The sequence below is a fragment of the Neltuma alba genome, unplaced genomic scaffold (genome assembly GCF_004799145.2).
Source record: "Neltuma alba isolate B1F8T4 unplaced genomic scaffold, ASM479914v2 tig00011161_pilon, whole genome shotgun sequence".
Lineage (NCBI taxonomy): Eukaryota > Viridiplantae > Streptophyta > Magnoliopsida > Fabales > Fabaceae > Neltuma > Neltuma alba.
The window spans coordinates 13,616-34,194 of NW_021635892.1; the positions used below are offsets into that span (position 1 = coordinate 13,616).

Genomic DNA, 20,579 nt, shown 5'->3' on the forward strand with positions numbered 1-20,579 from the left:
AAGTGGGCAATCTAAGCAGATTAAGTGACCAATCTTATAGCATTGAAGCTGATTAGACGATGATTCGGATGATTAAGTGGGCGGTTGCTTTATTTATTTATTTATTTTTTGCAAATAAATGACAAAGCGCTGATTATTGGTTAGTCCATGGGGTTTTAAGTAAAATTTTTAAACCTTATTGGTCATTTTGGTAGGTGGAATGGAGTGGGGGAATAGGATTGGACTAGGAATTGGACCAAATAGTAATGTTTGGTGTGAATGATTGAAAATTACTAAGATTGAACAATGTCACATCTGGGGATTATACAATCCCACCTCTCCCCAAGGTAATGCCTTTTAGATTAAAAACTTAAAAGACAAAAATGTTTTTACATACAAACTAACGTAGTTCAAATATGTGTACCTACCTTAAATCATTTCCACTTATTATTATTAGAGTCTTCTGTCATAGGCTTTGCTTTCTTGAACAACACATGTGCAAGTTTCATCATTCTATTAAGCACAGGATTGAAACGCCTACTAATGATTTTTTCAGATCTACCAAAGTTATATTATATTGTTCTATTCTTTACATGATGTGCTAATATGTGCAAGAATATGGCAACTTGCTCATCTGTAAGTATATTCTTACTAAGCTTAAAGCCACTCACATCTGTTAGCATGGAACATAGCTTATCAAATGTTAACCTATGCATTCTAAGTAGGTTGTAATATGTTACGTCACTACTACACACCAATATTTTTACATAAGCTCTCTTAGCAACAAAATCCATTTTGTAAGGTCTATGCTTGATTCTTGCCTCGTTAGCTTGACTATCATACATGCACAAATAAAAAACCCATGTATTGCCACAGCCATGCTTAGTCACCAAAACAACCAATATAATTGTATTCTCCTTTCTTCAGGTAATGTTATAACTGTGTAACTAATCATATAGAAATATAACAAAATTTTGTTAAATTAGAACTTATATATGCTATTAGTTTAGTAGAATCAACTTCAACAAAATTTGTTTAGGATGCCTTCTTTGTTATTCAAAACCACACTTTAGTGTAATTTAAATTATTTTGATCAAAACACCCTTCATTAACTTGAAGCAATATATGTGTAATTTAAATTACATTGAAGTAAAATAAAATATATATGTTTAATAAAAATTGTCAAAATACAAGGGCAATTTGTATTTTTCATAAAAATGTGACACTACATCATTTAATATAACCTTTGTTTCAGTTTTTAATTCCATGATATGCTTTAAAATTGTTTGATGCTTTCCCAAAAAAGAAAGAAAGAAACCTTTAATGGGAATCCAATTCTCTTAGCCAAAAAGGTAAGGCGGTAATATGTTGATAAAATACAACATCTAATCAATCAATGTGAGGACAAGGACAAAATTGAATTAACGAGGATCAAAGTCAAATGAAGAAGGAAATTAAAGAGAGTGAGGGAGGGTGAAAAATTACTAAAGCACTGGTACTGCACAATCAGATGAAGAATAAGAAAACAAGAGAGAGAAAAGATGAATATGCAGGCCTGGGAAATAAAGAACGAACAACACAGGAGGGGATAGAACGAATTACCTGGGATGCCACGGCTACCAACGGCACGGTGAGAGTAGAGCCGCAATGGAGAACAAGAAAGGCAATGGAAATTTGACGATAGTCTTATACAAAAATTATAATAAATAGGGATATTTTTGTCTCTACAATTTTCAATCTCAAAATTAGAAAAGCAATGTCCGGGAAGTGATATTGTTCAAACCCACCTATATGGTATTGTGGAAGCCCAGGTTATCACCTATCCTATGCACCAAATGACACAAAGTGACTCAATTCTTGATCTGATTCCAAACTCAGCTCCCAATCCTTCTTACCAAACAGTACCTAAAGGATATATAAAAGGATATATAGATATTTAATTTTATATGTGTCCTGGCATCTCTTTAATTTAATTTATCTTTTAATGTATCATATTTTTATTTATTTTATCCCTCTGGCTCATAACACATTGTATGTCATATTTATAGAAATAACAAACTTATTTTAGTGGTACAAGTCGCATTCTAAAATTGCAACAAGTATTACCCTAGATGAATAAGGACCAATTCTAGCCTTAATTTTATTTAATTAAATATAAACTTTCAGTAGATGAATCAATTTCAAAGCGTTACTTGTCACAATCAATGCTACTCACTTTTAAACACTAGGCTATTTCTAAATTTGTGACAAGTGTTACTCTAAATTTCTACTTCTTTATTTATATATCATTTTTTAAAAAAGTTGGTTCGACTGCTTTTCTTTTCTTTTCTTTTTTTATAACATACACTATTCTATTCAATATTTAAATTTTCAGAATTTACCGTAGTAAGAACAATGATAAATAAATAAATAAGTAAAAAATTTTTAAAAAAGAAATATTGGAGATTTGTATTTTTGAAAAATAGACAAAATATTTTCAAAATTTTAAAGATGGATTAATTGATGTTAGAATCTTTTAATATTTAAATATAATTTTGATTGGATTAATGTCCAAATTTGTTCTTGGATGTTTTCACTTGAAAGTGCTGTCTATCCAAAAGTTTAAAATCGTAATAATATTATCTTGTACTTCTAAAAATTATGTGGACAATTAAAATAATAATATTTAATGTTAATATTTTTAATGATAAGGAGTAATATTGTTACGGTTTTAAATTTTCGGGACAAAATTGTAATAAAAGGAATTCTGAATACCTAACACTTTTAAGTAAAAATTTCCTGCATGGTTTATGCATCATACATGCAATTGAAATATATAGGTAGCATGAAAAAAGATATAACTATATATAAGATAAAACAAATTAAAATTTTATACTTCGAATCAAAAGAAACGCTTGGGAGAAAAAATATTTATTTTAGATCCTATGCCTATAAAATGCTGCACGCGTATTGAATCTTTCTGGCAATTCGTTGTGGCATGGCAATTGCATACTTTTTAAAATATCACAAACACGTGCTTCCACTAGAAGAAACTAGGAAAAAAGCATGAGATAGAAAATAAATTTTTTATTATTATAAAATGATTTTTTGTTTGTTTTGATAACAATTTTTATTCCTTTTTCCTTAAAAAAAATAAAAATTATCAATTATTTTAATTAATAAAATTAATATTTACAACGCTCCTTCGCCTTAATAATTATAGCATCTTATTCCATTCTTCTATCAATTTTGGAGGAGAATTGCAATCAAGTTCTAAAAAGAAAAATTTATTATAATTTTTTGATAATAACTTAAATAGTTTATAATAACAAATTTTAAAATAAAAAATGATATTTTTTTTGGGGGAAAATAACAGATAAAGAAGGTGGAATTCATGAAATTCCAATTTGGGAAGCTAAGGAAATGTAATGACAAAGAGGGAAGTCCTTTCCAAATTGGAATTTTGAAATTAAGTGAAATGACAAAAATGCTCTTTGTTTTTTTTTTTTTTTTAAAAAACTCAGCCCCTCACCGCCGGCCAGCCGCCGGCAACCACCGCCGGTGACTGGCCGCCGACAGCCGGCAGCCACCGCCGCCCACTGTTGTGGTGGCTGCTGGTGGAGTTTTTTTGTAACAGTGTTTTTTTTTTGTATGGGAGAATATTGCAAGAAATGGTGGGGGTGGTATTTGATCCCACAACCCTTTGGCCATTTGGGCCAACAAGAAGATAGATAACCATTGGGCTATCAAAGACTTGTTAACTTTATAATGCAAACAAAAATATAAGTTGACTCTTTTACTATGACTCCAGCCCGTGACAACAATTTACCTGAGGATGACAAGTCTTAACTGAGAAATAACAAGTCTAAATTTGATATTAACAAAGTAACTTTTCCTGATACATAACAAGAAGTAGCATGTACATTAATTAAAAATGACAATAATTTATTTGAAAATTACACGTTTTTATTGGAAAATGACACGTCTAAATGTGAGATTAACAATATGCCTTTTCCTGATACATAACAAGAAGTAGCATGTATATTAATTAAAAATGACCATAATTTATTTGAAAATGACACGTCTTTACTGAAAAATGACAAGTCTAAACTTGATATTAACAATGTGTCTTCTCCTGATACATAATCTAAACGTGAGATTATGTAATCTAAACTTGAGATTAACAATGTGTCTTTACTAGAAAATGACACATCTAAACGTGAGATTAGACTTGTTAATTGTATATAAAATATAAACTAGAGCCTTATTTTAATATAAAATAAAGCTCTATCCTTGTAATTGTAATTAAGCAATTAAGGCAAGAAGGAGCCTTTTGAGTGTAATACAAGAACAACAATGTGCGTGCTGCGAATATTGAGCTTCTTAAAAAAAAGGGAATTATTTGGTATTTTTCTGTCATTAAATACTATCTAGTACTGCTATTATTATTACTTTTTTTTGGACAACTAACCCATTTTTTAATTAAAAAAAAAGAGGAGGTTCCAACAAAAAGACGTGTCATTTACTAGTGAAGACACATTATTAATATCAAGTTTAGATTACATAATCTCACGTTTATATTATATATCAGGAGAAGATACATTGTTAATATCAAGTTTAGACTTGTCATTTTTCAGTAAAGACGTGTCATTTTCAAATAAATTATGGTCATTTTTAATTAATGTACATGCTACTTCTTGTTATGTATCAGGAAAAGGTATATTGTTAATCTCACGTTTAGATGTGTCATTTTTCAGTAAAGACGTGTAATTTTCAAATAAATTATTGTCATTTTTAATTAATGTACATGCTACTTCTTGTTATGTATCAGGAAAAGTTACTTTGTTAGTATCAAATTTAGACTTGTTATTTCTCAGTTAAGACTTGTCATCCTCAGGTAAATTGTTGTCACGGGCTGGAATCACAGCAAAAGAGTCAACTTATATTTTTGTTTGCATTATAAAATTAACAAATCTTTGATGGCCCAATGGTTATTTACTTTTTTGTTGGCCCAAATGGCCAAGGAGTTGTGGGATCAAATCCCACCCCAACCATTTCTTGCAATATTCTCCCATACAAAAAAAAAGCATTGTTACAAAAAAACTCCACCGGCAGCCACCACATCGGTGGCCGGCAGCGGCCGGCCGCCAGTTTTTTTTTAAAAAAAAGACAAAGGGCATTTTTGTCATTTCACTGAATTTCAAAATTCTAATTTGGAAAGGACTTCACTCTCTGTCATTACATTTCCTTAGCTTTTCAAATTGAAATTTCATGAATTCCACCTTCTTTATCTGTCATTTTCTCTCTCTCTTTTTTTTTCGGTATCTCTTTATAATTTTTCCTAATTTTGGGAGAATGAGATTAACACGTATCATCCAGTAGAAGCTGCTAGAAGAGACTCGTGAGACAAAGGGGAGTGCCGGTAGTGAGCTGCGAGTCGCCCAGTATTCATAAAAGGGGACGAAGCTAAAAGCTTTGGGATTTGTGTATTGTGCTCAATTTGATGTTCGTTATCTTTTCTGCCTGCTTATAGATTTGGAAAACCCAATACAATGGACGCCTCTAAGATCCGTCAATTGGAGAGCTTCGTTGAACAGTGCAAGTCTAATCCTTCAATCCTCAACGATCCATCTCTTTCGTTTTTCTGCGATTACCTCGAAAGGTGAAGGAATTTCTCTGATTCATTTCTATTTCATTATGTTATCCCCGCTAAGGATGTTTGTATTTTTTTTTTTTTTTAATTTTTTGTGTTTTCTTGCTCGTTTCAGTCTGGGCGCGAAGCTCCCTCCTTCTGCTTACTCCAATGCGGTAATCTAATTTTCTTCAATCTTAGTTTCTTTTATAAATAGGTTTGTGCTTATATGAATATTGATTTGTGTCTTTTTACGATAAAAGGGGAGGGTGGATAGCGATGATGACGCAGAAGATGTTGGGGGCGGACGAAGCAAGGTGGATGAAGAGGAAGATGAAGACGAGATAATTGAATCTGATATAGAGCTGGAGGGTGAAACCGTTGAGCCAGATAATGACCCTCCACAGAAGGTTGTTCTATGACTCTTTCTTTTTCCCTTGTTTATTAAAATATAATCCTTTTTTCCCCCTTAAATTGATGGATATAAGCTATATTGTAGATGGGAGACTCCTCTGTGGAGGTGACTGAAGAGAGTCGTGATGCTTCCCAAGCGGCTAAAGCTAAAGCCATGGAAGCCATTTCAGATGGTATTATCTATTTGTTTGTGTGATGACTGATATGGGACATTTGCAATTATATATGATTTTGTTTATTTATTTTGAAATGTAGGTAAGTTGGAAGAGGCAATTGATAGTTTGACGGAGGCCATTATACTCAACCCTACCTCTGCCATTATGTACGCCACTAGAGGTATCACTTGATTTGAAATGGTGTTTGTTCGAAGTATTATCTTTTGTTGGCTAAGACTGAATGTTGATTGGCTATGTGTCATGATCATTTACAGCTACCGTGTACATCAAAATGAAGAAACCTAATGCAGCAATCCGGGATGCAAATGCAGCTTTGGAGGTTATAATCTTACTTCTCTGTTCTTGTATGAGTTATGAATATACTTTTTGACGGATTTCTAGATCTTTGGGTACACATTTCAGCACGACATCTATATAAGCAAGGATGATAAGATTGTGTTTGCTTTAAAAAAAGAAAAAAAGATATAACAAGATTGTGCTCATTTAATTTTACTGAATTTTTATGAGTATTTTAAATCGATGTCATTATTACTCAGTACAATGATTGTGAGATATTATATATTAAAAAAAGTATGCATGTTCCAGATTAATCCTGATTCTGCCAAAGGCTATAAGTCTCGTGGTATGGCTCGAGCAATGCTTGGTCAGTGGGAAGAAGCGGCAAAGGATCTTCATTTGGCTTCGAAGTTAGATTATGATGAGGAAATAAATGCTGTGCTAAAGAAGGTTTGATCTCGTTTTTATTTTGGTAACATGTAATAAATTGATATGATTTTAAAGTTTAATTTGCATTATTTTAAGTTCTTTTTTAGGTTCTCTGAAAGCCTAGATATGCACATGTATTGTGAACCCCGTTACCAGTAAAAGAAGAGCTGAATATATGATGTAATATGACTGTAACAAACTATCTTACCTTAAAATGTCGGGATGCTGCTAACATGATCTGTAGAAAATTAAAACAATGTTGATAAGTGCTTAAATGTTTTCTAAGACGGAAATAGGCAGATAGAGGTATAGAGGCACTAGAAATGGTTAAAACTTCTGGCTAATTGTCTCTAGACATGCATCACTTTGTGGATGGATGCAGCTGCAAATCGTAGCCCCGCTGAGGCTACTTTGTATTGGAAATGAAATGTAGCAACATATTGAGGTGAACATAGAATGACCTTCTGCAAATTTTTTTTCCCCAGGAAAAAAAGAGGTGAAAAAGAAAAGACTTGGGTCTCAAGCCATGTGATTAGCTGAGAAATGAGTGATCGTGTGTCCACAGGGACAGTGTATTAGTTTTGAGTATGCATTGGGAGCGTGAGAAGAGGGCTTTATGTTATATAATTACGTGGAAATATAAATTCATAGAGATTGCTTCATGTTGGAATTAGACAGTGAGGTGGTGCGTGAGGAACGATATGCCATTGAGTTGTGCAAACTAGAGGTCCCTGCCAATTGTAGTTGTACTTTGTACTCACTCTATATAAGCACAAATAACAGAGAACGATATGCCATTGAGTTGTGCAAACTAGAGGTCCCTGCCAATTGTAGTTGTACTTTGTACTCACTCTATATAAGCACAAATAACAGAGTGATTGGAGTTGAAAGGTTGTATAGAGGTATAATTGCTCTGCAGCCAGTGTTCTCGTTAAAATTTTTTCGTATGTCTTCTTTCTTAACTTGTGGCACCTTATTATTATTTTAACAAAAAGCAATGCTGAAGAATAGGGTAGTGAAAATGGTTGGATTTATCTTCAATCTCATTGCTTGATATTAATTATATAGGTGGAGCCAAATGCTCACAAGATTGAGGAGCATCGTCGGAAATATGACAGGCTGAGGAAGGAAAGAGAGGACAAAAAAGCTGAGCGTGAAAGACAACGCCGCCGTGCTGAAGCTGAGGTTCTTAGTTTAATATAAATAGTAGCTGAAATGCTTAACCTGCCATTGATTTCCATATACTTAAGCTGTTCCTGTTCATATTGTTCTAGGCTGCATATGAGAAGGCTAAGAAGCAAGAGGAATCATCTTCCAGCAGAAATCCTGGAGGCATGCCAGGGGGCTTTCCAGCAGGCATGGGGGGAGGTTTTCCTGGAGGCATGCCAGCGGGCATGGGGGGAGGTATGCCAGGAGGCTTCCCTGGTGGCATGCCGGGAGGGGTGCCTGGAAATGTTGATTTTGGCAAAATCTTGAATGTAAGTTGATCTGGACTTGGTTTATTATCATGCTTTTCTGTTGCTTATAAAGCTAGGTGGAGAAACTAAGGTGGTTGCACCTTAGATATATTATTGATGTATCTTAAAGGGTACAACGAGTCTGAATATATAGAGAAGGGTAGGCAGTAACTAAAAAATTAAATCTAAACCTAATATCTAAATCTATTTTATCATATCTACTCTAGGATCTTAGATATATAAGATATTTATAAGATAGAGGTTTTACTGATTGCTAATGGGCCTAATTTGGGGAAGAGCCCATAACACTCCCCCTCAAGTTGGGGAGTAGATGTTAATCATCCCCAGTTTGGATATGAGTTCTTCAAACCTTGATTTTCAAAAGACTTTGTGAGCAAGTCAGCTACCTGGGAATTTGACTTGACATGAGATATTGCAAACATTTTTGACTATCTTTTCTTTTATAAAGTGTCGATCGATCTTCATATGCTTTGTCCTGTCATGTTGGACGGGATTTTGGCCATTTTTATAGCTGATGTGTTATCACAAAATATCTGTACTGGCAAGTTTACATCTTTTGAGTTCTTTGAGTAGCATCAATAGCCATAGTCCTTCGCACATTACCTGTGCTAATGCTTGGAGTTCAGATTCTACACTGCTTCTTGAGACAACTTGCTTCTTAGCTCTCCATGTCTCTAGGTTACCCCATACATAGGTGGCGTATCCAGTAGTAGATCTATTGTCTGGTATTGAACCTCCATAGTCAGCATTTGTGAAAATTTTAATACCTTGATGGTTCTCCGTTTTGAAAAATAGTCCCTTTCCAGGATTCATCTTGAGATAGTGTAGAATTCTCATTACAAGGTTCCTATGTTCCTCATTAGGATCGCTTGTGTACTGACTAGCCACATTTACAAGAAAAGAGATATTTGGCCTTGTGTGTGATAAGTAGATCAACTTGTCTACAAGTCTTTTGTACCTCCCTGGATCAACATGAGGGGGAGAAGGCTCATTCTTCTTTACTTGTAGTTGACTTGTAGTCTCCTTCCATGGGTGTCCCAACTGGTCTACGTGCTAACATTTTTGTCTCCTTAGGGAGATCTAGGGTGTACTTTTGTTGTGATACAGAAATTCCTTCTTGATTTCTAGCAACTTCCATACCCAAAAAATCTCAACTACCCCCAATCCTTTATCTCGAACTGCTTGGACAACTGAGCTTTAAGTTTTTGAATTTCTTCACCCCAGTCACCTGTAATGATAATGTCATCTACATATACAATTAAGATCGTAGCCTTTCTGTTGGAATTATGTTTCACAAATAGAGTATGATCTGCTTGACATGGTTTAAATCCAAAATTCTTAACTGTATGTGTGAACTTCCCAAACCATGCTTGGGGGGACTGTTTAAGTCCATACTAGGATTTTTTTTAACTTACACATCTTATTCTTGGCTATCTCTTTATCCAGCCATGGGGAAGTTTTCATATATACCCCCTCCTCAAGGTCCACATTCAAGAATGTATTTTTTACATCCAATTGGTACAATGGCCAGTCTAGGTTTGTTGCAAGAGACATAAGTACCTTGACTGTGCTAAGCTTTGCAACCGGAGCAAATGTCTCTTGGTAATGGTTTCCATAGACTTGTGTAAACCCCTGGGCTACTAATCTTGCTTTATAACGATTAATGCTGCCATTGGGGTTGTACTTCTTGTTGAATGTCCATCTGCATCCAACAAGAGATTTTTCGGGGGGAAGATCAACAATTTCCCAAGTGCCATTTTTCTTTAATGCGTCTAATTCCTCTTTCACGGCCTTTTGCCATTGAACTTCCTTAAATTCATGAATATTTTGTGGAAGTTTTTCTAATGACACGTTATGCACAAAAGCTTTTAGCTTGGGAGACGTGTCATACGCTACAAAGTTTTGTATAGGATGTTGTACCTTGCACCTTCTTTTTCCCTTTTTGAGAGCTATAGGTAATTCATCATCTTGATTTTCAGTGTTTGAAGTAAGAGAGTCAGATAGGCCTTGCCTCAAGTGAGCATCTCCACTGGTTTGTAGGTCCTTAGTTTGAGTCTTACTTCTTCTGCTGTAAGTGAATTGCTACTATTTTATGAGATTATGATGAGGATTGCTCTTGGAGTTGTCTACAGGTGACACAGTACTTGGGTTAGATATTTCAACCATGGGGTGCTGGATGAGTTAGCCCCTTTGGGGTCACTTGTAGTGTTAAGAGCCTGATAAGTACTGAATGTCATCTTAGGATCAAAATGAGCCATTAAACAGGGGACATAGAGAACAGAAATAGGAGATAGGATATATGATCAGGCTCTGATCGAGTGAACAAAGTCTGGGCACTCCTGTGGACGTCACTCACGTAAGAGGAGACGGGAGAGGCATCGGGAGAGGCATCGATGGCAACGTGCTTGAACCGGAGAGTCGCCATCTACGATATGGCGATGTGGGAGAAGAGAGTCAAACTGGTCGAGCATTGCTGAACAGAGAAGCAATGACTTGTAGTGTGATATCGTCGAAGACCGAGGAAGAACAGCTCAAGATGCAGAGAGCGAGAATGAAACACTGAAGCAAGGATCAAAACTGCACCCAAAAAACAGCGATGTTGACAAAAGCTAAGATGGGAGTCGCTGGTCAATACGGAAGCAGGATACTGGTTCTTGGCTCTCACACCATGTAGAAACTAAGTTGGGTGCACCTTAGATATATTATTGATGTACCTTAAAGAGTACGAGTCTGAATATATAGAGAAGAAAGGTAGTAAATCTATCTTATCATATCTAATCTAGGATCTTAGACATATATTTACAAAACAGAGTTTTTACTGATTGTTAATGGGCCTAATTTGGGCTAGAGCCCATAACTCAACACTAGGAGATGTCATGTTTTGTTATATCTGATGCAAGCAAGTTCTAATTTTATTTTGTCCCTATGCTGGATAGAAAAATTATTGTCCTAGGCATGTCTTTATATTTTATAACAATTGTTCTGTCTATTATAGTCCTAATATCTATTGTATCTCGACTAATTCCAGGATCCTGAGCTTATGGCAGCATTTAGTGACCCAGAGGTCATGGCTGCTATGCAAGATGGTACGTAAGAAACCAATTATAACACTTCTAGTTCAAACTCTTCTTTATGATACCTCAAATCCATGTGCTATTGTTACTGTCATGTTAACATGTAAGTTCTACATTTTGGATTTGACTTTGGTTGATCTTTGTTGCATGAAATTGATTGGGATGGGTGATATTACTATGAATCCAAAATACTAGAGTCGATTGGAACAGGAAGCAATGGAAGCTTTCTCGTACCCTGCATTTGAAACCATAAGAATCTGTTTTGAAAGTGATGGTTTATTATTTTGTTTGCAAATTTCTTTCCTTAACGTACCTACCCTGACATTGGAAAATATAGTGTATTTTTTCCCCTTAATTTTCTAGCTATGATATTGTCTGGAATTGGAATCTATTGTACCTTTTCCTGCCCCCGTTATTGTGGATTTCTTGGATGCTGGTTCTCAATGATAATAGTTTTGATTATCATTTAACTTCCAATTTTTCTTGGTTTCCTTTTTGGGTTGGTTAGTCATGAAGAACCCTGCCAATTTGGCAAAGCATCAGGCGAATCCTAAGGTAGCTCCAGTAATAGCGAAAATGATGAGCAAATTTGGAGGCCCTAAGTAAACAATTGGTGGAAGAGATGTGAGACTATTTCAGGCTTGTGGGGATGCAAAATGTTTGGTTGTTTTATTTGATATGTTGCTATTTTGTTTTTTTTTTTCGTTCCTGTGTTCGAAGGTCTGTTATAATTTTTTTCACAGCTTCCTTTTTATCTGTGGCCATGTTTATTTTGCCGTAGGTCAGTCTTCCAACTGAACTTTCGCCTGCCCCATGTATTTGTCCCGAAAAAACAAAAGAAATAGTGGCATTGTTCCAAAATTTGATTCTGAACTTTCATTAAGACGCCCTTTAGCTATAAAATTAATGACAAGTCATCTAAATCTAATTTAGAGCCTGTTTGGATAAGTGGTAGGATCTTAAATAAACCTATTTAAATTCAAATAAGTGATTATGAAGCATGTTTGTCTTGTTTAGGTAACTTTTATAAAATCCCGATAAATTGTTATTTTACCCTTCTACCGCATTTTTAGAATAAGCAACAAAGAGTAGTTTATGTGTTTGAAAAATTCTGATTAATTTTTAGCAACTAAGTTTTCTCCAATCTATCCTCTCACGCTCTTTCAAAAGTCTCTCCTCAAATATTAATTTCATGTCTTTTTTAGTAATTACACATCCATAAGCGATTTTAGTAAATGAAAACCAAACATAATCACAATTTTTAAAATCACTTATTAAAAAAATATTCGAAGAGAAATTACGATTAAGTAGTGTCACTTATAGTCAATGTCACTTGTAAATTCACGATTATTTAAAATCACAGTTGCTCACTGCTAATCCATATGGGTATCTAGACGTTAATAGCGATTATGTATGTAGTGCGAGATGCTATGGCTCAAAGTTCTCCTGATGGAATTGGAAAGATTTCGGTTATAAAGAGTCTTCCAAGCTGTCAATTTAACTATTTATGGTTATGGTTTTATTTGTAATACCATTTTTCTCAAATCGAGAAAATACTAACTTAAAATTTAACAATTTTGTAACTTTATTTCTATTTAATGTAAAAATAAAGTCAACACAGTAATGAAAAGTAGACTTAATATGAAAATTTTTTCTAACTAAAACATTCTTGAACTGCCGGAGAGCAGCGGGATTTTGTCATGACCTGAAATCAAGTGTGAGAACCTCAGCTTCGTGTTTATGCTAGGATCACAAAATAAATGGTTTTTTAAGGGTTGGTTACGAAGTCATCGCCAATATGGCAAGGCGTAGGCGGAGAAAGTAATGACGAAAATGATGAGTAAATTAGAGGCTTTAAGAATACAATTGGTGGAAGAAATGTGACTATTTCTTTTCTTTTGTTTTCTTTCCCTAAGCATAATCACATGTATTTAGTCCTGGATGGAATTTATCATCCGATTGGGGTTACATTTCTAAACAAGCAGCTGCATTACCAAACAACCTAACTTGCTGATAGTGTCTTGCGGTGCGATACGGTCTGAGCACGATAAGGCTTTCACCCTCTCCAGCGTCCCCTTCCAAGGGACTTGGACCTAGTCTATTGTTGAGGACACTTCTCTTGACTACAATTTGGATGTTGGGGATGACTGATTCTCATGGTGGGTTGTTCCTGATTTGCTCTTAATTGGTTGGGTTGTCCTTTTGGCACTGTTACTTTGAAGAAATTAGATTGCTCAAAACCAGTTTACACTCTTTGATAAATTAGCATAGGATAACATTATAGGATTCTAATCTTATTGTGTTAGTCTTCGGGATCGGAGTAATAATTAACAGGGACAGTCAGAGGCATTTATATTTCATAGTCAGAGGTGAAATTCTTGGATTTATGAAAGATGAACAATTACGAAGGACACCTCTCTTAGCAGAGATTTGAATCTTGGTTCATCATATTGTAACTTTTTCTTAGACCCAATCCCCTCTTAGTGAGATGTGACTATTTTTGTCCCCAAAGGATATATATATATATATATATATATATATATATATAAAGTTTGGTTGATTTTGTTGCTATTTTGTGTTCAAAGGCTTGTAAGAATTTTTTTTCAGGTATTGTTAGTACTAAATGTAGGCATCTCTTCTATCAAGAATTCAAACCTTCATTCTTTATATTGTTAGAGACTAGTTCTATTGTTAGATCTAGCTCTTGTTAGTGTGATTCTGAACTTTAATTTAATACAAAGTGTCAGATTTAATATTATTTTTTATGCTACGCACAGAATTTTATTTGAGCCACTCCCAATGAGAATTTAAATATTTACTTATTCCGTTGTGAGTTACTAGTTCCTTCTACTAGATCCAATCCTCGTTGGTGTTAGATTCGATATTAGAATAAATGGTTTAAAACTGTGTGAATGCACTAATAAACAAATGATATAAGTAGTAATTTGGATGGAACACGGACCATGACACACAACCTTCCTTCTCACCGCATATATGATTAAGTACTCTTAATGTTAGCATGAGACCAATTTAGCTGTCATATTGCATTGGTCATTGACATTCTCTCGACAGACTAACAGGTGATTGCATGCCATCAGTTTGTGTCGGCCAAAATATTAAATGTGAACTTGAGGTCGCCAAATAATTTGGACTTTAATCACCTACTAAGTGCCTGATTTGATTAGTGCTGCATGTAGTACATGTTCTTCGTGCTTCTAACTTCTTTTTGCCAACTCTTCGTACTTCGAACTTGTGCTCTAAATTTTCCGACCAAATCATCGTCCTTAGAACACGAATTGCGTATACCATTGCTAATCATGTCCTGGTGGGATTGCTCTGATCGTCAGAACACTGATGACTGCATTGTTGAAATTTTGAATTCTTCTTATTTCCAAACTTTATTCCAATGGCCACCCTTTTTCAACGTGCTGGACAGAACTAGAAGAAAGCAATAAAAAATATTCAATAACCACTCAAAATGAAAGTAGTTATATAGGTTTTTTTTTTTTTTTTGAACTTCTTTGTTTTTGAGAAAGTGAATTGCATAGAAGTTTCAATTTCCGATGATTATAGTTCTTTTATAAGCCTTTACAAAGATAGCCATCTTAATCATTTCCTCCAAGAAATGTTCGCTTATAGTGACCAAAAAGTAAGCAACAAAAATTATGTGAACTTTATTCTAAGACTGAGTTAACTTGGTGATATCGAGGGCCATGAAAGAAGGAAGGAAGCTGTTGGCCTTTTCCCTAGTGACACGCCTTTCTCCTTTGTTGGTCCCAAAATGGTAGATTCCATCTCGCGTGCTACCATTTGTAATTAATTAAAAAAATAAAAAGGAAAGGAAAAAAGATATGGCACTGGCATAAAAGTTCTTTCTCCCGAGCAATAAAGAAAAAGATATATATCAATAGGGGTTGGATCAGAGGGAGAAGCTAGGTGGTGAACCAAGGATTATATCCATACTCGAAGAGGTGTCCATATTTACCTCCAACAGAATACTTGTGCTTAACAAAAAAATAAAAAAATTCTACATCAATTTCATACAGTCAATCTCAACGAAGATTTTTCTACATTAGTTGTTTTCAACTGATATAAAAAATCAACAATCTTACATCTTATTTATGAAAATATCACTGGCAAGTAATTTCTACACGCCCCATGTCGGTGACCCAAATTGATCCGGACTATTGGTGCCATGTATGGAAGTGAAGTGAGATACCTATTAAAGTGGGGAACGTCAGTATGTTAAGAGAGGGCAAAAGTGTCATTAGACAATTGATATAGAATTTATATATAGGGACTTAGTGTATGGGTTAAATGTGTATAATAGTGAAATCCTTACCTAATAAGAGGGTAACATAGGTCCTCTCTTAAATCCTAAGTGAGGTTTGTTGTTTACCCTTAATGGGTTTGTAGTCTTACCTGTTCATTAATGAGAATTTTATCATCTCCATTCTTCATTAGTTAACATGGTATCAAAAGTAAGTTCTGATCTTGGGACCTGGGTGTTATGGGCCCATCATGCTTTTGATCTTGCAAATGGCACTTTCAGGATTTATGGCGGGTCTTCAGCCTGCTTTAAAGAAGAAAACTGCTGTTTTGAGAAATTGGATTCTGCTGGACTGCAATGACAACGGCACTGTGTTGGATGTGGACAAATACGCTATTATGCGCCGAGTTCAAATTCACTCGAGGGGTCTTCAAATTCTTGACCCGCTGTTATCGCACCCTTCTTCCATTTTGGGTATAGTAAAAGTCATTGTCCTCAATTTAGAGCATATTAAAGCTATTATCATTGCAGACGACGTATTGCTTAGAGACTCGTTGGATGATGATGTTATTCTTATTGTTGAGTAACTTCAAAGAAGGTTGTCCAAAGTAGCTCGTACGCAGTGCAAGGCCAGAGAGAAAGAGTAGAGGCATGTGCTCAAGAAGTTGAAGGCGATGAAGGAAAAGAATTTCCATTTGAATTCCATGCTTTAGAGGTTGCATTAGAGGCAATTTGTAGTTTTCATGATGCATGGACAAGAGAGTTAGAGACACATACTTATCCAGCTTAAAATGAGTTTACCTATACAATTAGCAGTCATAACTTGGACAGAGTACGCAAACTGAAAAGTGCAATGACCAGGTTGACAAATAGAGTTCAAAAGATAAGATCATGAACTAGAAAACCCACTGGATCATGATGATGATATGGCCGACCTTTACTTATCGAGGAAGATGTCTATCTCATGTTCCCCTACTAGTATTTATGATGCTCCCAATTGGATTCTTATCCCTCTAACTATAGGCTGAAGGGTCTGTAGATCAAGCAAAGCAAGCACGACGGCATTTCAAGAGAATAATGTCGAGTGCTTAAAAGTAATGAAGCCTAATGGATCTTGTTTTCCCGCTGCAATCTTGGTTTCACAATGTCATTTCTTGAGGCCCTAGCTAGATTTCTTGTTTGCTTCATTTCTACATAGTCGGCGATGACTTCCTTCCGAAACCCATCTTATTGTTACATTTTGCGTTATTGTTGGACCTTGCCGCCACTGTCGAAGCCTTCCTTTACTCGGTGTTAAGAAAAGTTTCGTTGAAGCTCGCCATCATGACCTCGCCTGTCTGCCAAAGACATCTAATTGCGAACCCATATTCTTTTCTCATTCAAATCAATCTTGAAGTTGTGATATTTTGGGTCTATGCCTTTCTCTCATATTTTGCCTTTTATGTTTCTGCAGGTATGAACTCGTATCTTTCCCTCTTGTCCTGTTGTCGAAGATAGAGAGAGAATGAGAGGTAATTCTTTGCTGAAGGCCTCTATGTGCTCACCCTTGAAGCCTGAGTCACAAGCCTGTACTCACTGTTGATCTCAGCCTTTACAGTGTCCAGCTTCAAGATTGGCTCAGTTTATCTAGCTTCGAGCAATCCCAAATACAAAGATCCCGCGGTATCTCCAATTACTGTTTGAGGAATGCATTCGTTTGTTACTTTCCTAGAAGCAATACCTTATCCAAAGATGAAGAGAGGAGTTTCTCCTTGAACGGAAGATTCCTGCGAAGTGATGCTTTAAGGCTTGATTTCTTCAGCTATTAACAATTATCACTGTTAGAGTGAAGTACTTCTGTTCACCTTGTATGTGGTTTACATTGCAATCTGGCATGGGGTTCATGCATGATGAGTATGGTTCATTAGCTTGGTTCCCTTAAGTTTGCTGAAGATTCACAATGTGTAAAAGCTAACAACTCTATTACATTAGGACTGAGAAAACACTGTTGAAATCTCTATAACTAACAATTTCTACTTGGTTTCAGTTGGAGAGGGAAGAACCATTTTTTTCCTCTTTATTTAACTGGGGCTGCATCAACTCTTTGGTCACTTTCATGGAAAAGAAGAACTCCTATGGAGTAGAAATAGAGGCCTTACAGGACTTCATCCATAGCTGTCACAGTTTATATTATATATTGGGCATGTGGAGAAACTTGTTGAAGAAATTAAGGAAGGGGCTTCATTCATAGAAAAGAGTTGAGACTACCTACTAGAATAGGTGCTTGGAAAGATGAGTGCACCAGCCAAGAGTGATGTTCTAGTCATTACTCCTAATAAACCAGCAGAGGTTGATGGTTTCATTTTTTGTGTTTTCCAACAAGATTTGGAATAATGGTTGCGTAGTTCAAAGCATTTTTAGAGGCAACTGCAGGATTATGTAAAACATAACAGCTGCAAGTAGGGGGGACAAGAGACACAGAGACAATTTGAAATCTATTATGAAGATACTGTTCTACTCATCTATTATGAAGATGAGATTTCAATATATTGAAAAATGCTTATGTCTCTTGAAGCAACATTCAAGGCTCAAATCAGCCGGTAAATAAAAGAATCATTGGAAGAGCTACTATTGTTATATTTTTAACAATTAAAATAAAAAAACTTTTACGTAAGTGAAGACAAAAATCCTCTTACATACTTATCTTATATACTATAAAATTATTTCTATAAAGCTAATACAACTACTCCTGAAATCTAGCCTAATAATATTATACAATTATAAAATATTTTATCAAAAAATTTGAAAGTGACCTCTTCCTTCAAAGATTAAAAAGAAAGTTAATGAATAAAATAATATGCCCTGCTTTAGACTCGCATGGTCCATCATATGCGTATGCATCACCAACACCAAAGGGTCAATTCCTCTAAAACAAAAATTTGACTTACCCATAGTTTTTGTCCTTACCGCCAAAGTGGAATGGTTTTGATTTCTTTTCTTGTGACTTGTAAGTGCGTGTCTAAGTAGATTTTGCCGCTATTCATATGAACCATGCACATGTTCTTAGAATCTTATTCATTTTCAATAATGACCAAGAAACGTTGAATATCTATTCATCTTTGAATCTACACAAAACACGAAAACATCGTACAGAAATCTTATCCGGTTTGTAATAGACAGACGAATTAGTTTTAGAACCAGGTATTGGTGAAACCCCCATATTCAGCTTTACACAATTCGAGATAAAACTCTTCTCTGCATAAAATTACTTAAAATAAGCTAATCCAAATACGTTTTAAGCAGTGCTTACGAAGAAGCTGATGAGAGAATGAGGTAAGCTAGAATTGAAGAATTAATGAGTGGACCAAACATGACCTTTGGTTACGTGGTTTGTGTTAGTATATGTGGATGAGTGTCGTTGACTGATACGTGTTAAAGATGCTAACCCAAAGTTTTGGTCATTTAATTATGACCATGAAATGAACGCATCTTTAATTTATGATTCTGATTGTACTTTGAATTGCGTTTATTAATATTTCAGAAGAAAGGAAAGACTTGAGATGTCTGAAAGTTCATTAATTTATTGTCTTGTCGCATAAAATTTTCATCCATTATTGCATTTGTTGTTATCCGCAGGATGACTTTTGGTTCCTGGAATTATTTCTTACTTCAGAGATAATTAATTCGTATGGTAGAATATATTACTTCCAGTCTTTAATATAAGAGCTGTTTAACTAATTTGAATAGATTTAAAAAGTTTGTTAAGTTAGTTATTTGCAGTAAATAAGTGTTATCTTTTCTAAAATACTCTTGCTAATCATACTATTAGCTATAACTACCATTTAGTGAAATTTTAACATATGCAACTACTACAGGAACTTTTTTGAAAAAAATAAATAAATATGAGAGACACAGTATATCAGAATCTTATATTTAAAACTAAATTAAATGTCTAAATAGATCTTAGATTAAGTGCAGGAGGTAGTATGGACAAGTCAAGCCTTTGATGTACTTATCTATATAATATATGGATAATAATATACTACCTCCGGTCCTATTTATAAGAGCTAGTTGATTAATTTGAGGAGATTAAGAAAAAAAGTTTATTTAGTTAGTTGTAATAAGTAGGTGTTGTCTTTCCTAAAATATTCTTACTAATCAAGTGTATGGTTAGAATTATTATTGTTAGAAGGACTATATTAGGAAAAAATACATAAATATGAAAGACAAAGTAAATTAGGATCTTATATTTAGGATCAAAATAAAAATCAAACAAGGTCTTATATTAAGAATCGGAGGTAGTATTTCGTAAAAAAAAAAAAAAACTTGGCTAACAATACGGATTAGTTAGTCTTGAAGTAGCATCTCCGGCGGAATTATCGAAATGATCTACCAAAATAATTCCTAAATAACTAAGAGATCTAGTACATTTGGTTCTTAGCTAGGTTTCTTAAATATCTAGTTAGTATTCGACAGTGTGTATGAAAAAGGTTCATGGTTAGTACTAAAGCCCCTTAAATAGTTTATAGTGTGAAGGGAATAAGTGCTATTGGTAGTAGTTGGGCTCAACCGCAAAAATTGTCCAAAGCAAAGGAAGGATCTCTACGAAAATGATTTATAAGAAGTAAATAAAGCTAAGCATGATTAGCTAGGGAATTAACGCTGTGTTGTAATTAGTGGAATGTGTATGATTTGAAACTATACAATTTATTGTAAGATGAAAATTTTTGAATGAAGGATAACGATAATAAATAAATTAGGGCTTGCACTAATTTCACGGGAAATTAGAATGGATCCTGTGTATTTGTACGAAACCGAAGATAAGTAGCACCATTTGACCCCAAAAAAAAAAAAAAACAGATAAGTAGCACTATTTGCAGCCGGTAAATGATG

At 34.7% G+C, this 20,579-nt stretch overlaps 1 protein-coding gene and 1 pseudogene across 1 annotated transcript; both read left to right on the forward strand.

Moving 5' to 3' along the window:
* Positions 1 to 5,360: 5,360 nt before the first annotated feature.
* Positions 5,361 to 12,320, forward strand: LOC114762000 (FAM10 family protein At4g22670). The gene is made up of 11 exons (XM_028951454.1): positions 5,361 to 5,620; positions 5,727 to 5,766; positions 5,854 to 6,000; positions 6,090 to 6,177; positions 6,260 to 6,340; positions 6,435 to 6,499; positions 6,766 to 6,906; positions 7,954 to 8,070; positions 8,160 to 8,363; positions 11,392 to 11,449; positions 11,946 to 12,320. The coding sequence occupies exons 1-11, from the start codon at positions 5,511 to 5,513 to the stop codon at positions 12,041 to 12,043; spliced, it is 1,149 nt and encodes a 382-aa protein (XP_028807287.1). The 5' UTR covers positions 5,361 to 5,510; the 3' UTR covers positions 12,044 to 12,320.
* Positions 12,321 to 15,976: 3,656 nt separating this feature from the next.
* On the forward strand, positions 15,977 to 16,873 carry LOC114761990 (magnesium transporter MRS2-2-like; annotated as a pseudogene).
* The last annotated feature ends 3,706 nt before the right edge of the window (positions 16,874 to 20,579 follow it).